At 38.0% G+C, this 17,636-nt stretch overlaps 1 protein-coding gene across 3 annotated transcripts in view; it reads right to left on the bottom strand.

Moving 5' to 3' along the window:
• Positions 1–17,081, bottom strand: part of CERKL (ceramide kinase like) — a 52,881-nt gene extending 35,800 nt beyond the window's left edge. The window contains exons 1-2 of one of the 3 annotated variants that reach the window (XM_065637996.1): positions 17,022–17,081; positions 16,772–16,934 (exon numbers count right to left, since the gene is read on the bottom strand). In XM_065637996.1, the coding sequence (XP_065494068.1) occupies positions 16,772–16,934; positions 17,022–17,081 (223 nt within the window). Of the gene's footprint in view, positions 1–16,771 lie in introns of all 3 variants that reach the window. The other 2 variants (XM_065637997.1, XM_065637994.1) reach the window with 2 other exon arrangements.
• Positions 17,082–17,636: the final 555 nt, after the last annotated feature.

The raw sequence follows: 17,636 nt of genomic DNA, 5'->3' as shown, positions 1-17,636 counted from the left end.
ATGAAACTGGAGATGCTTCAAAGTGATAACAAAATCCACAGCAGGCTCTATGATGCCCAGCAGGCCATGGACAAGGCCGTTCTTCTTGTAATAAGGCTCATTAGACATATATCCATCAAGTTTTCATTATCATCTTGTTCCATCTCTGTTTTACAGCAGTGAAGTACCTTGCTTATTAATTACAGGCTAATGGCAGAACTTCAGAAAAACTTAGCGAAACTGGCAGTTTGAAATGAAACCAAATAGCTTCTTGAATAAATACCTCCATGGAAAAGTGTGATTAAAGCTTAGCACAAGGCCTAATGCTGTCTCAGACAAGAAGCTCCACCTTAAGGAAGAGTTTTTCCCATTACTCTCCAACAAAGAATGACGAAATGAAAAATAACCTCCCAAATAAGAGGTTTAACTGGGAATAATGCTGTGCAGAACAACAATGCTAGCTGAAAAGAAGCGAGTGATTCTGAACCTGAAGCATTTGAGAGGATGCATGCAGCAGAGACTTTGATTTTAATATTATAGTTAACATTTTCTCATTAATACCACACCAAGAAAGAGGTCACTGAAAGTAAGTTTACTATAGAAAGCTCTACAACTAACATTAAGATTACAGCCTACCTAGTGCCTAATTTCATAATATGGTTGGAAAAGTAGCAGCAAACCTTTTATTAAGCACCTGAAACATTGGGGCTTCTCATGTAATAAGTGAAAGGAGTTATGTAACAAAGTTCAGAGTAACAGGGTAACAAACATCAATGATTTACATAATTTTGTAAAACCTCTGCAAACACAACCATCAGATTAAATGATTAGTCCAACAATACAACCATCATATAATGGAATTCATTAAAAGAGATAGATTTCTGAAATAAAGCGTAAGACTGAGATCTAGTGGCTTACATGTTTTAATACAATGGGGTAGCAGAACTGAAAGGTACTAAAAAAAATCCCAAAGAGGAAACATGAGCTCAATTTCATATTCCTTAAAAAAACTTCACATGTACACACTGTTTTGTACCTACTAATTTATGTCATAATCACAGCAATTACTTCTGTCATTTCAGAAGATAAGAGGGACATGGGGAATCAAACCAGCCTTTTATGGCCACATGACATCACTGAGTTTTATCAACAACAAGTTAATGATTGGTTCTACTTGGATTCTTATTGGCATGAGATTTGCTTTAGCCTCAAATACAGATTTACAAACCATCCATAAAGCTAAATATTAATGTCTCACTTTCAGGGAACTCCACATGCCTCCAATACCTGAATTCTGGTCTTTTCTGGAAAAGATTTTCAATTCAACATTTCCTTCAGGAAAAAAGAACAGACACATCCCATTCTAAACACAGGACAATTTCCTTCTATAAACTATCAGCAATTCATGTATATTAGCTTTTAGGTATTAAAGCACAGCTATTAGCTGCTAGATAAACTCATCCATGAACTTCTCACTGATTAACAGCTACATGTTTGGCTTGATCCTCACTGATCTTTGGTCTATTTTTCTAGGAGCTTTCTTCATATACTCAGTCATCCTTTGTATCATCCTATTTGGACCTTCTACACTAGCCCAAGGGTAAGAGATGGGAGCAGCCCCACCAGAATCCTCTGACAAGCATAAAACCTTTCCCTCACCCCAATGCTCTTCAGTTCAGTTGCCATATAGGAATAGGAAGAATGTAAGCTACACCGCTTTGCCTGCAGGGGTGAATGAGTGAATGAATCCTGTTTTGTTCATATACACCACACTTGTAACAGACTTAAAAGAAAAAAACAATTGTTACATGATCTTTATAACATACATGTTCTTGTTCCTCTTAAGGGAACTGTTCATATTTCTCTAACTTTGTAAAATATTTCGGCATATAGGTATAGAACAAAAATTACTTTGAACACAATGCAAAATTTAAGGTATACTTAGTCAGTTGTGCAATACACAAATTAGCCCTTCATCTAAAGAGAATGCTTACAAAATGCAACACTCCAGCGGCTTTCTGGTATTACAATGATTGTTATTATACGGAATTGACTACGTTTGCAGCGATGCGTAATCCTGTGACTGAGGAAATTACATTCTCAGGCTTTCATCAATCTTAAAATTTTGTTTGTAGCTTAATGCTATGACAAAGCTCTCACAAAAAAATTTGATACCAATATGATGTGACACAACTGAACCAAACCCTAATTTCGCTCACAGTAAGAAATCACAGGATTAAGTAACACTGTGCAGTCTTTTAGAAAAGTTTATTGCTTCCAGATGGATGCAAGTTTCCTTTCAGCATCGATTGTATCTTCTGTACACAGGGTGCCAATGTTACTATAAATATAGACAAAAGCAGTTATAAAGATATATTATTAAAATATTGACATAAACGGGCTCAAACAATACTGCCTTGCTCCACAAAGGACAACTACATTAGAGTGATGTATCACAAATGTTCAACATAAAAACATAAACATCCTTTTTAGAAATTACAGTCTATATATGAGCAAGCACAAATTTACAAGGTATCCATAAAATGACTTCTAATTCAAACTGCGTGCTCTTTGCCCCATGTTGTGTAGCGCCATGTGTTTCACTGCATGGTGCACGCTACCAAGACGTCCACCTGTGCCCATGTATCTGCACAGCAAGCTAAGTATATGCTTACTTCATTTAGCAGCAGAACTGTTGAATACACACTGCAATACACTTATGTTGAAACAAAACCAAAATTGTAAATAATGAATCTCTTTAAGCTAATTTAAATTTTGAACCATGTACATAAGACACTGACAAAGTATATCATCAGCTCTACAAAATGTTTTCCAGAAAAAAATAATTCTGTGGAATATCTGATTAGACTTTAATAAATTACATATAATGCTATTTTGGAAATCAAAATACACTCAGAAATTACCAGGTAAAGCCAGTGCTTTGAGTTATTTTAATATTTTATATTGTTATACAGTTCAGGAATTATAAGAACAAATGATAATGAGCCATTTGAAACACATTATTTGAAATTTTCATGAGATTCTCAAAAATCAAGAGATCTCCATCTTGTTTTTTATTTGTGTAATAACAAGTGCATAAAGTAGAATAAGTTAACGTATTTTATAAAGAACATGCAGAATCCATAAAATATTTTGTGAATAAAATTTTAGCATTAAGTACCATGAAATTCAAAATTAACTATCAGCACAGAAATAACTTACTTTAACATCAAGCATTATAAATTATCGGGTGTTTCAAAAAGCTGGACCCAATTTCAAAGCAGTGTATTTCACAATGGCAACATGTTACAATTACACAAAAAATTACAAATGGTTTAACAGAGTTATCAAGTAACCTTTTTATAAATGCTCTGTGTTCCCTCCACCTGCTGTAAGGACAGCTTCGAGAAGGTAGTTGAATTTGTCCCAACAGAGATATAGTGATTTCAAATTGGGTCTGTCTTTTTGAAACACCCTGTATTATACTAGGTTACATATAGAAACCTACTTATTTTCTGACAGGCATACCAACTTCTTCAAAACAGAGCCACTAGTCAAAAAACACCCCAAAATTTTCCATGATGTATGCTTTGCTTCCCTGTGTGCATCAACAGTCTCGAACAAGCAGTCTCCTATCCATTTTAAGCCAATTCCTTGACATACCCCATCTACTCCTCTTAACTCCAGTATGGTAACTGTAGCTACATACCACATTTACATACCTACTCCTAATCGCAGCCTATTCCTAATCCTAGTAATCCAGTATCAGGAAATACTAAAATCAAACAGAAAGACTACTGATTGACATATCAAAAAAAATTCAGATGAGTTTTCACTGTTGGAGAAACACATGTCAGATGACAAAGATACAATTCAAATCTCTCATAATACACACGAATTTTTGTTCCTCCAAACTTGTAAATGCTAGAATTACACCACACAGACACATATGTACAGGGATTAGCACTATGAGGTTGAAGTAAATATCTCACTTGCAGATGCTAAGAATTTTACTCACACCATAAAGATCCTGCATATGGTCACAGGATCAGAGAGAGATTCATATTTAAAGCACTCATACAGCAACTAACAGCGATGCATCTTCAGACTGTCTCCAACAGGCACGTGCACAGTATGTACATTATTATTACTATTCTATCTAAATTTTCCTCTGTCTCAATATTAAAAACTTACTTTTCTCATTTAAAAGTAAATTGAACAAATCTGAGTTTCCACACATATCCAGCCACACATTACAAATCAGACAATAATCTTTGACTTAGCCCTAATGTGAACCAGTGCAAGAAAATTATCACCACCTGTGTTCAAGAATTAATTACTATAGATACTCTGGCACACATCTTTGAACTGTTGACATAATGAATTGAATGTTTTACATTGAGTGTCATCTTCTACCCTGTGAACATCAGAAGTCTTCTGAAAGAGATTTATGGAAAAAAAGACCTAAAGCATATTAAAATTGCACTTTTTCCTAATCTTAAGGTTGATGAAACTAATTACTATTCTGAAATGGTTTGCAATGGTTTCAGATTCATATCCTGTACAAGTGTAGATATTGTATTTGGAATTTAGCTTCCCTTCTCCACAAAAACCAACCAAACAAAACAAACACCACCCACACAAGACTATAGTAATTATGAATGTACACAACAGCAGTATTTTCAAGGCACTTATAGCTAAGAAATACGAGTTTCCTATGCAGTCCACTACTGCATTGTAATTCTTAACAAGATTTAATAAAATTAACCTTTTGATATATTGTCAAAGAACACACATTCTTTAAGCTACATTGATCCACTGATAAAAACAAGTACTTTGCAAATGGAAGGCTAGGCAAACTGAAGTTCAGATTCTACATAGAGATGGAGTTACAGACTAGCGATGTCACTTTTATATAAAATATCATTTAAATATAATTTAACCTGCTTCTGGTACCTAAGACCAGGAATAGCAGGTCAGAGCAAAGTCCATCTGTCCCAGTATCCTGTGTCAAACTGCAGCCATAAGCAGATACTAAGAGAAGAGAAGGAATAAAGCAAGCATTTATTCTAATTTCTACCAATACTTTTCCACTCCTCAACTTTTTTCATTTGGGACACACTGAACTGACTGCCATTTCTTCACACTGAAAAGCACTTAAATTAGGCCTTCCATCTCCAGCCGAATCCACAAAATCTTTTCTTATTTACAATCTCCTTTGGCAGTAAGTTTTGCGGTTCCCTTACTTGCTGCATGATTATTTTGTTTTGAGTCTGGTTCTTCTTAGCCTATTAAATGCACTGTATGTCTTATGTTGGAAGATAGAAAGCCCTTGCCACCTACTCTCTCCAAGCTTCATCTCAACAGCCTCCCTTTCAGACCAAAGAGTGCTGGCCTAGTCCGTCACGTCACCCTCATTGAGGAGCCGTTCCTTACCATTACTCACTGTCATACTCTGAACCTTCTCCAGTCCCACATCATCCTTGTTGAGAAACACCGGAACTGCACACAGTATTCAAGACATGGTTAAATAAGTGCTCGTTTAGAGAGCATACAAACATCTGGTTTAGTCTCTATTTATGTCCTAATGATCCTTAATATAATAATCCTAACAATTGTTTAAGTGACAGATGACATTTTCCACATAATAAACCCATTCCTAATGTGGAACGGTGCAGCTACAGCTCCTGATCTTGATCCCAAGCTGATGGCATTCAAATAAGAGATCAGTACATTACACTATGCTTAATTATATTAACTCCTGGACTCACTGTCGCATTGTCTAGTCAAATCTGTAGAACGGACGTGGGTCTGAAGCTGTACTGTAGGACATAACTGACAACCTCTAAATGCTTTTCCACTTCAATTTTAACAGTCCCCAAAACCCCAAATGCAGCATTTTTGCTTTTCTATGTTTATCCTGTGTCATTCTTTCTCATCCACACTCCTTCCAGATCATACTGTTAATATACCAAAGGCACTATGAAATTTTATGGCAGGCTTCACTCCATGAATTTGACAAAGAAAACAAATATTAGAAACATAAAACAAAGAGAAACATATTTAAGAACAGCTTTCTTTCTACTGTAAGTTCATTTTACTAGTTCATTTTACTATGCTCCTGCATACAAACTAAGATTGCTAAACTGCTAAACTTGCAAAGGCAAAAAAGTAATAGCTGCTTTAAGCAAGAAAAACAAACAAATGTGTATTAATTACATTGTAAGTTCAGTACTGAATTGCTGTGTATACATTCCACAAATGGTTTCCATAAAACAAGTGAGACCTAGGGACAAAATTTCAAAACCACCACCTGCTTGTTTCCATCATATTTTAAATAATTAACTCCTCAACAAATGTAAGCGGGGAAAAAAAAAACCAAAACAACAAACAAAACCACAAAACAAACCACACACCACACCAAACCACACCACCTTTTGATTTTACTTATATTTGTACTACAGGGAAAAAAAAAAAAAAAAAAGGAAAAAAAGAAAACTACAAACATTTATCAGGTGCTCTTTTCATTGTTTTTTAAAGCAATCTTAGTTATTACTGTTCTTGCATCACAAAAGATCTATGGAACAGAAAAGGATCTGGAGGATATTCTTAGTTTAATCACAGCCTTGTTAAATGAGCATGTTGCAGTTAAGTGACCAAGAATCAGTATCACATTAAATATGCAGAAGCATTCTTTTTCCTTTAATTAAAATAATACCAAGTTAAAAATAGACATCTACATACAACCTTCTCCCAATTATTGTAACATATCGATATATTTAGGTTTACCCTGGAATGTGTCAACTGCAGAATTTACTAAATGAAGCCATAAATCTGTTCGAAGTTTGATGTTGACATGAGTTACCGCCATCTATAGCCATCTAACTTAGTGTATTATTCAGTGGCGCTATGATTATTTTGATCCCTAACTAATTACCTCAGCCCCAGTTACTCTACATAGATGTGACAGAACAGGCCTTTGGGAAGTCCAAAACCATCCAAGTGTGAAGTTTTTCAATACCTTTCTTGACAGAGCTATTTGACAAGTCTCCAACAGGCCCTGTGACAAACACCATACCAGGGAGAGGACTTAGACAGGAGCAATCTCATTTTGAACCATCTTGAACAGTCAACAGATTAGTCAGGCAAAGATGTGCTGTTCTCACACAGAAAGCCAGTTATCTTGAAATTTTTTCTACTTACTTTTAAAAATTTATTTACAAGAATTTTCACTTGAGTTAAAATAACACAGGCTCTTTTTTAAAAGTCATTTTCCTACAACATTAAGTGGTAATACTTATTCTATTTCTACTTTACTGTACTAAAACAACAGAGCAAAATATAAATATAAAGATGATTTTTAAACATCCGTCAGACAAGGGGTTTTAATAGAATGATGAGCACTTAATTACTCAAACTCAGAACAGTATCTGCAAAACAGCATTATATTTAGTCATATGTATCTACTGCTATGACCCTTAACTTGATATTTTGTATGTCAAATTTTGTTTTTCCAAGACTGTCTGCACTGTGCAAAGATCTGTTTCCAGGATACACATAATTGTGCAGTACATAACATCTGTCGCTTTGCATTTTCTGAGCTTCGCAAAGTATACTTTCCTATATTCACTTCAGTGTATGGACTCACAGAAGAGATATATTGTCACAGTTCAAATAAACTGACAACTATGGCAACAACTCCATACTGAAAACCATGTAACTACCACCTTACATAGCCCAAATAGACAAAAGCTGGGAAATTCAGCATTTGGCATCGAATTCTGCTCATGAATTGACCATTTGTTTAAAATCGCAACACAGGGAAGAAACAACCACATGCTAGATTAAAGAACTGTGAGGTAAACCAAGTTACTGTACTTCTAAATAAAAAAAAAAAAAAAAAAAAATCCTACATCTACAACCAAACAAGAGGACAGGGGAAGGAGGAAGCTGCACCAGATCTTAAATAGAAGTAATAGAATTTTCTTTATTCGAATGCCTTACAGAAAGGGTATCATACATCAATGCTCACATGAAAATTCAGACCTAGATTTTTTTTATGAACACTTCTTATCTTCCTTTAAAAAAAAAAATAATAAAATAAATCAAACATTTCTCTGTGTCTGCTACCACTAAAAGACCATGAGAGAAAAGAGCAGCCTCCATACTACTAGTAAGGAAAACAAATTGTTCCTTGTAACATAAAGTCCATGGTGGGCCTGGAAAATAATTTCTAATTCTTATACAAGTTATGCTGGGATCATATGAATAACTTGGGATCCACTCTGGTTTCTGAGCTCTAATTTTACAAAAATTAAGCATTGTGGCTTACAATCGTTCTACATGTTCTGGCTTACAATCATATTACAAAACCTCCAAATTAAGTGTGGCTTGAAACATTTTCTTGGTTTTGTAACTTAAGGGCTTACATATTTATAGCATCGAAGTAGCTAAGAGCTATGTTGTCATTGATAGATATACATAAAGAGCTCAACATGAGTTCTGTGCTTTGTTTTTGTTTTCTTTAATCTCTAACATTCATAAAGTAACATTTACTATTTGGCATTTACAGTAGACACTGTTGAAATATTTCACAATATTCAGCTAGGATGACAAACACAGATCACACAGAAAAAAATATTTAATCAAAAACCCATCCAAAGAATAAAGTGAGGACATTGTTTAATATTAAACAGAACAAAAAATAGGAAAATTCAGGGAAGGAATAAAATCAGAAGCACCCTCTCAATCTTTACCTAGGCATTTTTAAGCCCCCCCCACCTACAAGTAGGATAAAGATACAAATACAGCTCAAGGCTTCAAACAAATGCACTCATCTCCAAACACCAAACTCATTCCCAAAAGATGAACTCAGCTAATATTGTCCTACACCTTGAACAAGCCACTCCCGATAACTGTACCTAAATAATGGGGACTGGGATGTTGTGTGAAACACAGCTTATTGATTCTTCTCCAAAGGAGAGCTGATGATATTGGTAATTCAAGTATCACAAAACTTCTAGGTTTGTGTGACAACTCTTGTTGCTTTGCTCGACTTAAGTCGGAAGCAGGGGGGGGGGGGCGGAATTTTTTCCATGAGGAAACACAATAGAAAAACAGTTACCATGAGACCTTACAGGAAGCAAAATGTTCTCATTCAATAAAGCATTTTTAACCTCAATACTTTGATAATAACAAAATGCATGTTCATAAAGAAATCCAGGTTCAATCAAGAAAGCCACAAATGCATTTTAAATGAGTTAACTATTTTTCACCTTTAGCAGTATTGTCACTGAAGAGTATTAAGTTAATTACTTTTAACTTCAAAATCACATTTGAAATTAATCCAGTTTGAAGTAAAAAGTATAACTAGTAATAGATGTTAATGCATATCAATGAATGAAGCTAAAGAAGCCTAATTATATTTCAAAATATATTAAGTCTCATGCACGCTTAAATACCATTTAACTTTTAATGCCATAAATAGTATGTGAAAGTACTCTCTCTATACAAGCATATATCCAATGTTGGAAACAAAATAATTAGCCACTTTTCCAAATTACAAAACATCAACACAATTTTTTTCTTGCAAAGGGCCACAGCAAACCAGTCTGATAGTAAATCTGAAGTCCTACAAAAAGGATTTCTATGCTCAGCCAGAGTGCAGAAATAGGAAATAACAATGTCTTCAACTCTTCATTGTAACTACAGAAAATCCAGTTACCAAGATAACATCCATATGTGAAAGGGACATTCTCATACGTCTGGGTGATTCATCCAAGAGGAGGAGTTTCCAGCACACTACAAGCCCATTTTTGGTTGCATTTATATGGTCATGACTCCCCTGCCGATTGCAGTGCCACCTGCACAGCTGAATTTCAGCTATGCTTGCAATTTCACTTTTTCAGCTACACTTGAAGATGTGATCCTAAACTGGTATGGCTGTCCAAAGGATATTATCTGCACTACACCTAAAGGGGGAAGGGTTCCTAAACTGCAAGAGTGGAGTTCCAAAACTTCTTCCCTAATGAAATAGTTTGAGAAATACCATCCTGATACTTCGTCTGCAGACGCAAGTATTTTTGAGACCACCTAAACAGTATGAAGGAAGATGTTCTAGTCACTTATTTCAAGTTAGCAGGTGTGGTTTGGAGTTTTTTTGGTTTGGTTTGGTTTTTTGTTGTGTTTTTTTTTTAATATTATTAAATGGTATTTTAAAAGGTTAATTTATCAACTTTACAGTTGCACTCAAATCTGTAGTATGTCAGAAAATGGTGAAACCAAATTAACTCAAAAAATTGACAGTTAATGTCTACGAGAGGGGAATCAATTTAGAAAAAGATATTAGTATAATGCAATTCTATAGCAGTCCCAGCAGTAAATGACAAAAAGGTCACATTTTGAAAGGAAACAGCAGATACCACCACAAAACTAGCAGATGTTCCTAAAGGATCATCTGTACAAAAACATAAGCATATGTGAGAGAAATCCAACACTATCACAAAATCAGTTGGTGTCTAACATAATAGCAGTTCCTTATGGCAATATGGTAATACATGTATCAGATACTCAACACATTATGGTTTTTTTTGTCCGCACATACTGTTATAAGTCATAAAAAACAGGACCACTGATTTCCTTGAAAGGAAAACATTAGTTCCACAAACCACTAATGTTAATGTACACAAAGACAGTTCTTCAGGTTTATGTTCTCAGATTTTCAGCCATTTAGGCTTTTTCATAAATTGTCTAAGAAGGATAAACATATTTTTAGAGTACTATGGGTATTTAAGTAAAAAATTCCTTCTAAAAGCAGTGCATAATATAGTTAGATATACCTAAATGAAACCGCAAACAGAAAGTGATTCCTTCTATCCAATACCTATTTGTTTGGCTTTTTGCATAATTGCAGCAACATCTATTATTTACCTGCTGCTCTTGTAATATACATCATTCACAAATAAGATATCTACAATGAAAGGAAAATTGGTTTTCTGAGTTTTGTTTATTTTGACTCCAACGAGACCAGACGACAGACTATGCTGTTTTATTTGTATTTCTATTTTGTAACTGTAAAATAAAGATAGAAATGTCTTAATCTGAGTACGTGTTTTGTCAAGATACAAAGTAAGAAAATGCAAAAGAACATAATTTTCTGAATTCTAACCCATTTATTACCATGAACAGTTACAACTATGGAGGCATGCTTGTATGGCTTTACCATCCGTTAGGAACCATGATCCCCACAACTATCCCAGAGAAGGAGCTACAGAACCACATCCTACACACAGTTCAACGAGAGAAACAGCCACAGACAAAGAAAGTAGACAGCAGTCTCAGACTTTACATTAAAAAGAAAAGGTCGTGAAGAAGAGTTATTACTTCATGAGGAAGGTAAATAAATAATTTTATTTCAAACTTACAGAGTACCAGAATCCAACTCACTAACACAAGTGCAGCTTAACATGTAGGTGAACCCAAACACACACAAATACAATTCGCAAGACCTAGCATAGAAACTTATTTTCTGGAGTGAAGATTTAAATATCTGATCTCTCTCTTTGGAGGTAGAGAATTAAAGTACATACAAAAGCCACTATTAGATGCCCAGAGTGTGTTAATCCCTTTCAACATAAGCAGAGAGGTACATAAACATGTGAAATACAAGAAAAATACTAGAAAGCATGAAACAGCGTAAATTGTTCCAAAAGCACATAGTAATGAACCGATGTACTTATAAAGGATAAAAGACACACAGAGAATCAAGACATTATGTCTCAAATTTGCATGAATTAAGAACTAATTTTAAGAGGCCTTTAATTAGTATACCAAATTTCCTTAAATATTTTTAATTTTTCACAAGACGTTGTAAATTAATAAATTCTTTTGCAGTTTCATGCAGTATTAATCTTAAAGACCTTAATTTTATGGACTTCCTTGAAACATATTTGAGTGTCTTACAAGTTCAGACACCATGGAATTGCTTAAAATAGCATGCCTTCTTCCTCCAATTTACATTTTAAAGCCATATATTAATGTGATACATGTACATCTCACTGTCGGATATACTTCATATTATTATTTTTATGTCTCTTCCTTAAAAATAGTTTCCTATTTGGACAATAGGCAAGCCACTTATAAAAATTATGCTCTCTACAGGTCAGAAGTGCAATCGAAAGCTTTGAATTTCACCAATGTGGAACTTCACATTTTGTAACAGCCAGTTTCCATTTCCATTATTCCTGACTGACCGATAGACTGACAGATGTCTTACTTCAGAGATCCCAAACAGACTATTGGTATCTATTTCAGCCACATCTGTTCCTAAATAGCCTTGGCAGCAGGCCACTATGCACTCAGAATTAATATTAGAGCCTTTATTGCTAACTCTTTCACTGTTGCAATACAGCAGTGATTTTTTTCCTTATTGCTGCACTTATATAGAATATTTATAAATCTAGATTTTAGAAGAATATCAGCAAGAACTATAGTATGCTATATGTAAGAATAGTATACTTCAACACATACTGGGGTTTTTTTACTTCATTATGGAAATATATAGTCAATAATACATGAACCTCTGGATTGCTCCAGAGATTTTCCTTTCTTATTGGTCAATTAATTTATAACATAATGTTAAATTACTTATGTTTAAAAAGCAAGTTTTATCCAAATTATTTTTATTATGCAAATACTTAGTCCAGCTTACATGCTGTCAGTCTAAGAGAACAACTTCATATACCCCTCAGTCAAGTACACTATACACACAAGAAACTACATTTACAAAGTTTTTCAGAATGATCAAAAGCCTCTGGACTTCACATACCATTAAAACATTGAGTGAGTGCCGGTTTTGTTCCATTTCTGCCTGACAGAAATCTGCTGAAAAACTGCAGTTATTGTAAACCAGGAAGTTCTGCAGCAATCTTTAAAAATAGGCTGAAAACTTTAAAGAAATATCAGGATTGAAGTGCTCATTCAACAGCAAAAAGCAAGCCATATTGGAAGAACAGCATAAAGAAGACTGAATCTGTCCTAAAATACAAATAATTCCCACATCTGCTGCTACTAATACCCTACATTTCATTAGTTTTTAAACTTTAGCCACATCAAAAAAAATTTCCACTCTGAGCATTTGTTCTTAAACGTAAATAATTTTTTTCCATCATTCAGTCATTCTTACTATCTTCTGAAAACATCTAAAAATCACATATAATACTCAAGCATGTACTTAAGAGAGCTTTCTTTGCTGTGGTTTTGAAGCAGCGTCCAAAATGAGAAGCTCTACAGTTTGGGGCTGGATTATTAATACAGAAAGGGAAGTCTTGGGTTTTCTTAATTTCAGTGATTATATTTATAGCATAACAAAGTCACACAGAAAAGAAGCTGGAGAAAAAACAAGTAACTACTGCCTGTGAGCTCTGCTTCTCATTGCACTACCCAGTGCATTGTTACAAGCAAGCAAGCAGCTCTGGGTCAGAGGGTATCCGGCTTCAGTGAGAAGAAAAGGCTCAGCTGAGCTGCACAGCCAGGCTGTAATTTTAGCCTGTCAGGGGGGCAGCCAAGCCCTGCCTCGCACTGCCCATGTTCCCACTTGACTCATTCGCTCCCTCAGGCTCCACATCCAGTTGCCTGCCCAAGCCTTACTGCTGCCCAAAGCTGTGTTATAATACAGAACACACAAAAATCATAATGGTCATGCTTATTTGGGAGGGGAGAAAAGGCTGCTGGGGAGCTTACTATGAGGAATGGAGAGTGAACAACAAAGGATGCCATCAAAAATCCTCAGCGAGCACTGGCAGCCAAAAACTTCTAGGAGACAGAAGCTACAGAAATCAAAGGGAGCGTAAAGAAGGATGTCTGCCTTATAATCACTGCCAAAAGCTCCACAGAAACAGTGCAACGGAGCACAACTACACACACGTGAAGCCCAGGCAGAGCAGATGTCACCTGCTTGGGAACTTTAAACTGGGGCTTTGAGTTCTATTTAAGAGAAGCTGAAGGAGCCAAGGCTGCATGAACTACCACACACAAGAACATACGATGGGAATGACAGAACTGTGGACAACAAATGAAAGTTTCAGCAAGACAGGAATATTTTTAATGAACTATTTGGGACGGGGGTGAGGTTAGAGAAAAGGGGAGAAAGCGACTACCTAGCAGTTCCTGCACTTGACAGACTAGAGTGACTGCCATAGAAGAAAGGTCTTTTCTGAAAATATGAAAAATTACTACATGCAATTCCAAGCAAGAGACATTTCATTTAGCATCACTGGCAAAGTCTGAAGACCTGACCTTTTAGAGCCTAAAGTAAACTACATTATGAATCCTTTGTTTTGGAGAAAGTATGCTTAAGCTAAATCCCAGTGGAACAGACCTATTCAGATTGCCATCCACCATTCTCTGTACCTACTGACAGCTCAGCCCAAGCTCTGCACTGCTGTACTTCTGTTACATGGAATAAGACAGTAACAGATGGCCCCTCCCATCACCAGTACAGGTCCCACCCTTGCAACACCCGAGGGTAATTGCTACCGGGATACAAAATAGCATGGGGGATGGGGAGCAGGGGGTGTCAGAAATCAGGTTCCAAACCCCACATTTGACATCTGCAACTGCATCAGCAGGAACAGCCACAGATGACATAGTGGTGGCATCTGTATCACTGAGGAACTGAAAATTCTTTTATCTTCAATGTAAGTACTTGACATTTAAGAATTTGGAAACCCTATGGTAAAAGCTCATAGCCTACCACAGCCCTCAGGGAAAAGCCTAGCATTTGGAAGACACCACTGCCTTTTGCACTGAAGCTAATAAAGAAGTACGACATAAAGAACTTCTCAGAAACCAAAATATTCAGCAGCTCAATACACCGTTGTACAAAACTGAATTGTCAGAGACAATGAAGTATCGGCATATATTTAACACATGTGCAGTAAAAGCCAAAATCCTGATATAATTGACACCAAATTGTCAGTGCTGCTTTTCATAAGATCCCTGAAATTTTGCCATCTGTAATCGGTCTGACTTCAAGCTCTGCATACTTTATTACCTTCCAGGAACTAAGACAGAAAAGCTCACAATGTCTTCATGAGTAAGCTCAGTATAAAAAGCTCAGTATAAAAAAGTAGCAATTTAGGGGGTGAATTTTTCCTAGGAAAACAAACAAAAAAACCCACAGAATTTATTCCCGTCCCTGGAAGCATGAAGCAATACATACTGAAATTTGTTCTTCCTCTCTGTACCTTAAAATCTTTCCCTGGTAACAAAAGGCATTCATGGGCCCTACTTCCTGATATATGACAATTCAAGCTACATTAAAGTAACTAGAAGTTAAAGTGGCAATCAAATAAGAGCACTGCACACAGAACTAAATAATTAATAAATCTCACTTCGGATTACATAGACAGAGACCTGTAGTTAATCCCAAAAGGGAAGGAAGAGAGGCTACAGCATTGTGTAACAGCATTACTAAAGCACCCAGACTGGCTCCACAAGAGGAATTACCATATGCACGTCAGTGCGGCCATCATCAGAACTCAGCGGTCCTCCTGAAAAGCCAGTAGCTAAGCACAACACTGCACTAACACTGTTACACTATTCGGAGGATAAGAGTCAATAGCTGTGCATGGCACCATATTGGTTTGATTTCAGTAGCTCTGGTATGTCAACATGTTTTCATGAAACAAAGCATAATGACTTCTACTGTGACCATCTGATTATTTTTCTGCAGCAGCTGCACTGGAGTCACAGACATTTACACCATTCTCAAGCCTCTGCAGCATACAGGCTACCTTGAAGAGGAACAGATTATTATAACATAGAAAAACTGGTCTGTGGATGAAAATTTGTTTCTCTGTATGCCAAGTTTATGGCTGTTGGATCTTACCTACATGAAGTACTAAGTTCTGTCCAAAATAATACTAAAATTAATCTGGCATTTTAGACCCGAACAAGTAAACTGCACCATACCAGAAGGCAACTGTGCTGTCTGGAAACTTTGCATTCCTGAACACAACTTCAATTTCTCCTTCACATAAGCACTGGGAGGTCAAGGAAGTAAACAAGCACTTATAAGAGTTTGTAAATAGTTTTGAAAGTTTATGTTTTCGCAGTTTCTAGGAGAAAAAAAAAAAAAAGAGAGAGAAAAAAACTTTGGATAAGTTTAAGGAGCATCCCTATTCTTCTAAAACTTTTGTGCATAATTTGTTTCACATGATCAAATCCTTTGCAACAACACTTTCTCATAATCTGTTGCTTCTTTGGAAAACATAGAGCAATGATGACCTGTTACAGAAGCCTCATCACAAAACTCTGGCATGTCTCACAAAATCATACCCACCTATACACACTCTAGTTGATGTACCTATCAAAGGGAATAAACAGAGAAAAGCTGATACAGCAGAAACAAAATCAAATCCTCTTACTGTTCCACCCGGGGCTAAGAAGCCATAAAACACCATCTCTTACATTTTGTCCTTTTCATATCACCCGCCAAGAAGTTAAGGGCTCTTGCCGGGAAGAGTTGGTTTAGATACAAGACGCTCATTGCGTTATGAACTTTTTTTTTTTTTTAAATCCCCAGCGTAACCTTGAAGGGAAGAGACATGTCTGACACCACTGACTTGAACTACTTTACTATAATCCCGTTTTAAAACGACTCGCCATGGCCCCACCTCAAGAGGCCCCGGCCGCAGCTCGCCGTTCCCTCCCAGCGCCGTGGGCACACCGACGGCTCCCGGAGGCGGCCCGGCCCCGGCCCCCGCGCCGGACACCCCCCGCCCCGTCCCACCTGCGGGGCTCTCGGGCAGGATGGGGCTCCAGCGGAGCCGCCGGGCGCTCAGCACCACGTCGCAGCTCCTCTTGCTGATCTCGAAGATGCCCCTGAGGAGCGGCTCCTCTCCCGCCTCGGCCGGCGGGGCCGCCGCCAGCGGGGCCACCCTGCGCCGCCGCTCCTCGCGTGCCGCCGCTGAGGAGCGAGCGCGAGCGGCACCAACGGCCGCCGCCGGCGCGCGCTGCTCCCGCGGGGACCGGCCGCGGGCCGGGCGCTCGGGCCAGGCCCGTCGCTGCGGGCGGACGGCGGGGCCCGCGGCGCCCAGCATGGCGGCAGCACCGCCGCACCGGCCGCTGGCGGCGTCCCGGCTGCTGCCAAGGCAGCGCCCGCCCCGCCCCGCGGGCGGAGCCGCGGCCGCCCAGGGGCCGGCGGGACGGAGCTCGTCCCGGGCCCGCAGCCGCGTCCTCGCCCGGCACCGCCCGCGGGTGCGCCCGTTCCCTCACGGGAGCGGAGGGAGAGGAGCGGGCCAGCCCGGCCGGGCCGCGCTGAGCCCACGTCTGGGGGAAACCTCTCCCTGTGCCGCTTCGGGCGAGCCCCTCGCTGCCGTCGGCGGGGACTGGCGCCGCCCAGCCTGCCGCGGGCACCGGCACCAGCCCGGCCCCTGCTCGAGGGACGGAGCTCTGTGCGGTGACAACAGCCCAAGCGCTGTCTGGCGTGAGAAGGGTTTCTTCTCCGGAGTTACTCTGAGTGGTTCCCCAAGAAGTACAATGAAGGAATTCTCTAGCTACAGAAGTTCATTTTCCTTGTCAGACTCCCATATGTCTTCCATTTTCCTGTCGTCACTAAAATAATAAGATTATTTAGCTTTGGAAAAGTATGACAT

Source organism: Caloenas nicobarica, chromosome 6, assembly GCF_036013445.1.
Source record: "Caloenas nicobarica isolate bCalNic1 chromosome 6, bCalNic1.hap1, whole genome shotgun sequence".
NCBI classification, from domain to species: Eukaryota; Metazoa; Chordata; class Aves; order Columbiformes; family Columbidae; genus Caloenas; species Caloenas nicobarica.
This window is presented reverse-complemented; position numbering and strand designations above follow the sequence as displayed.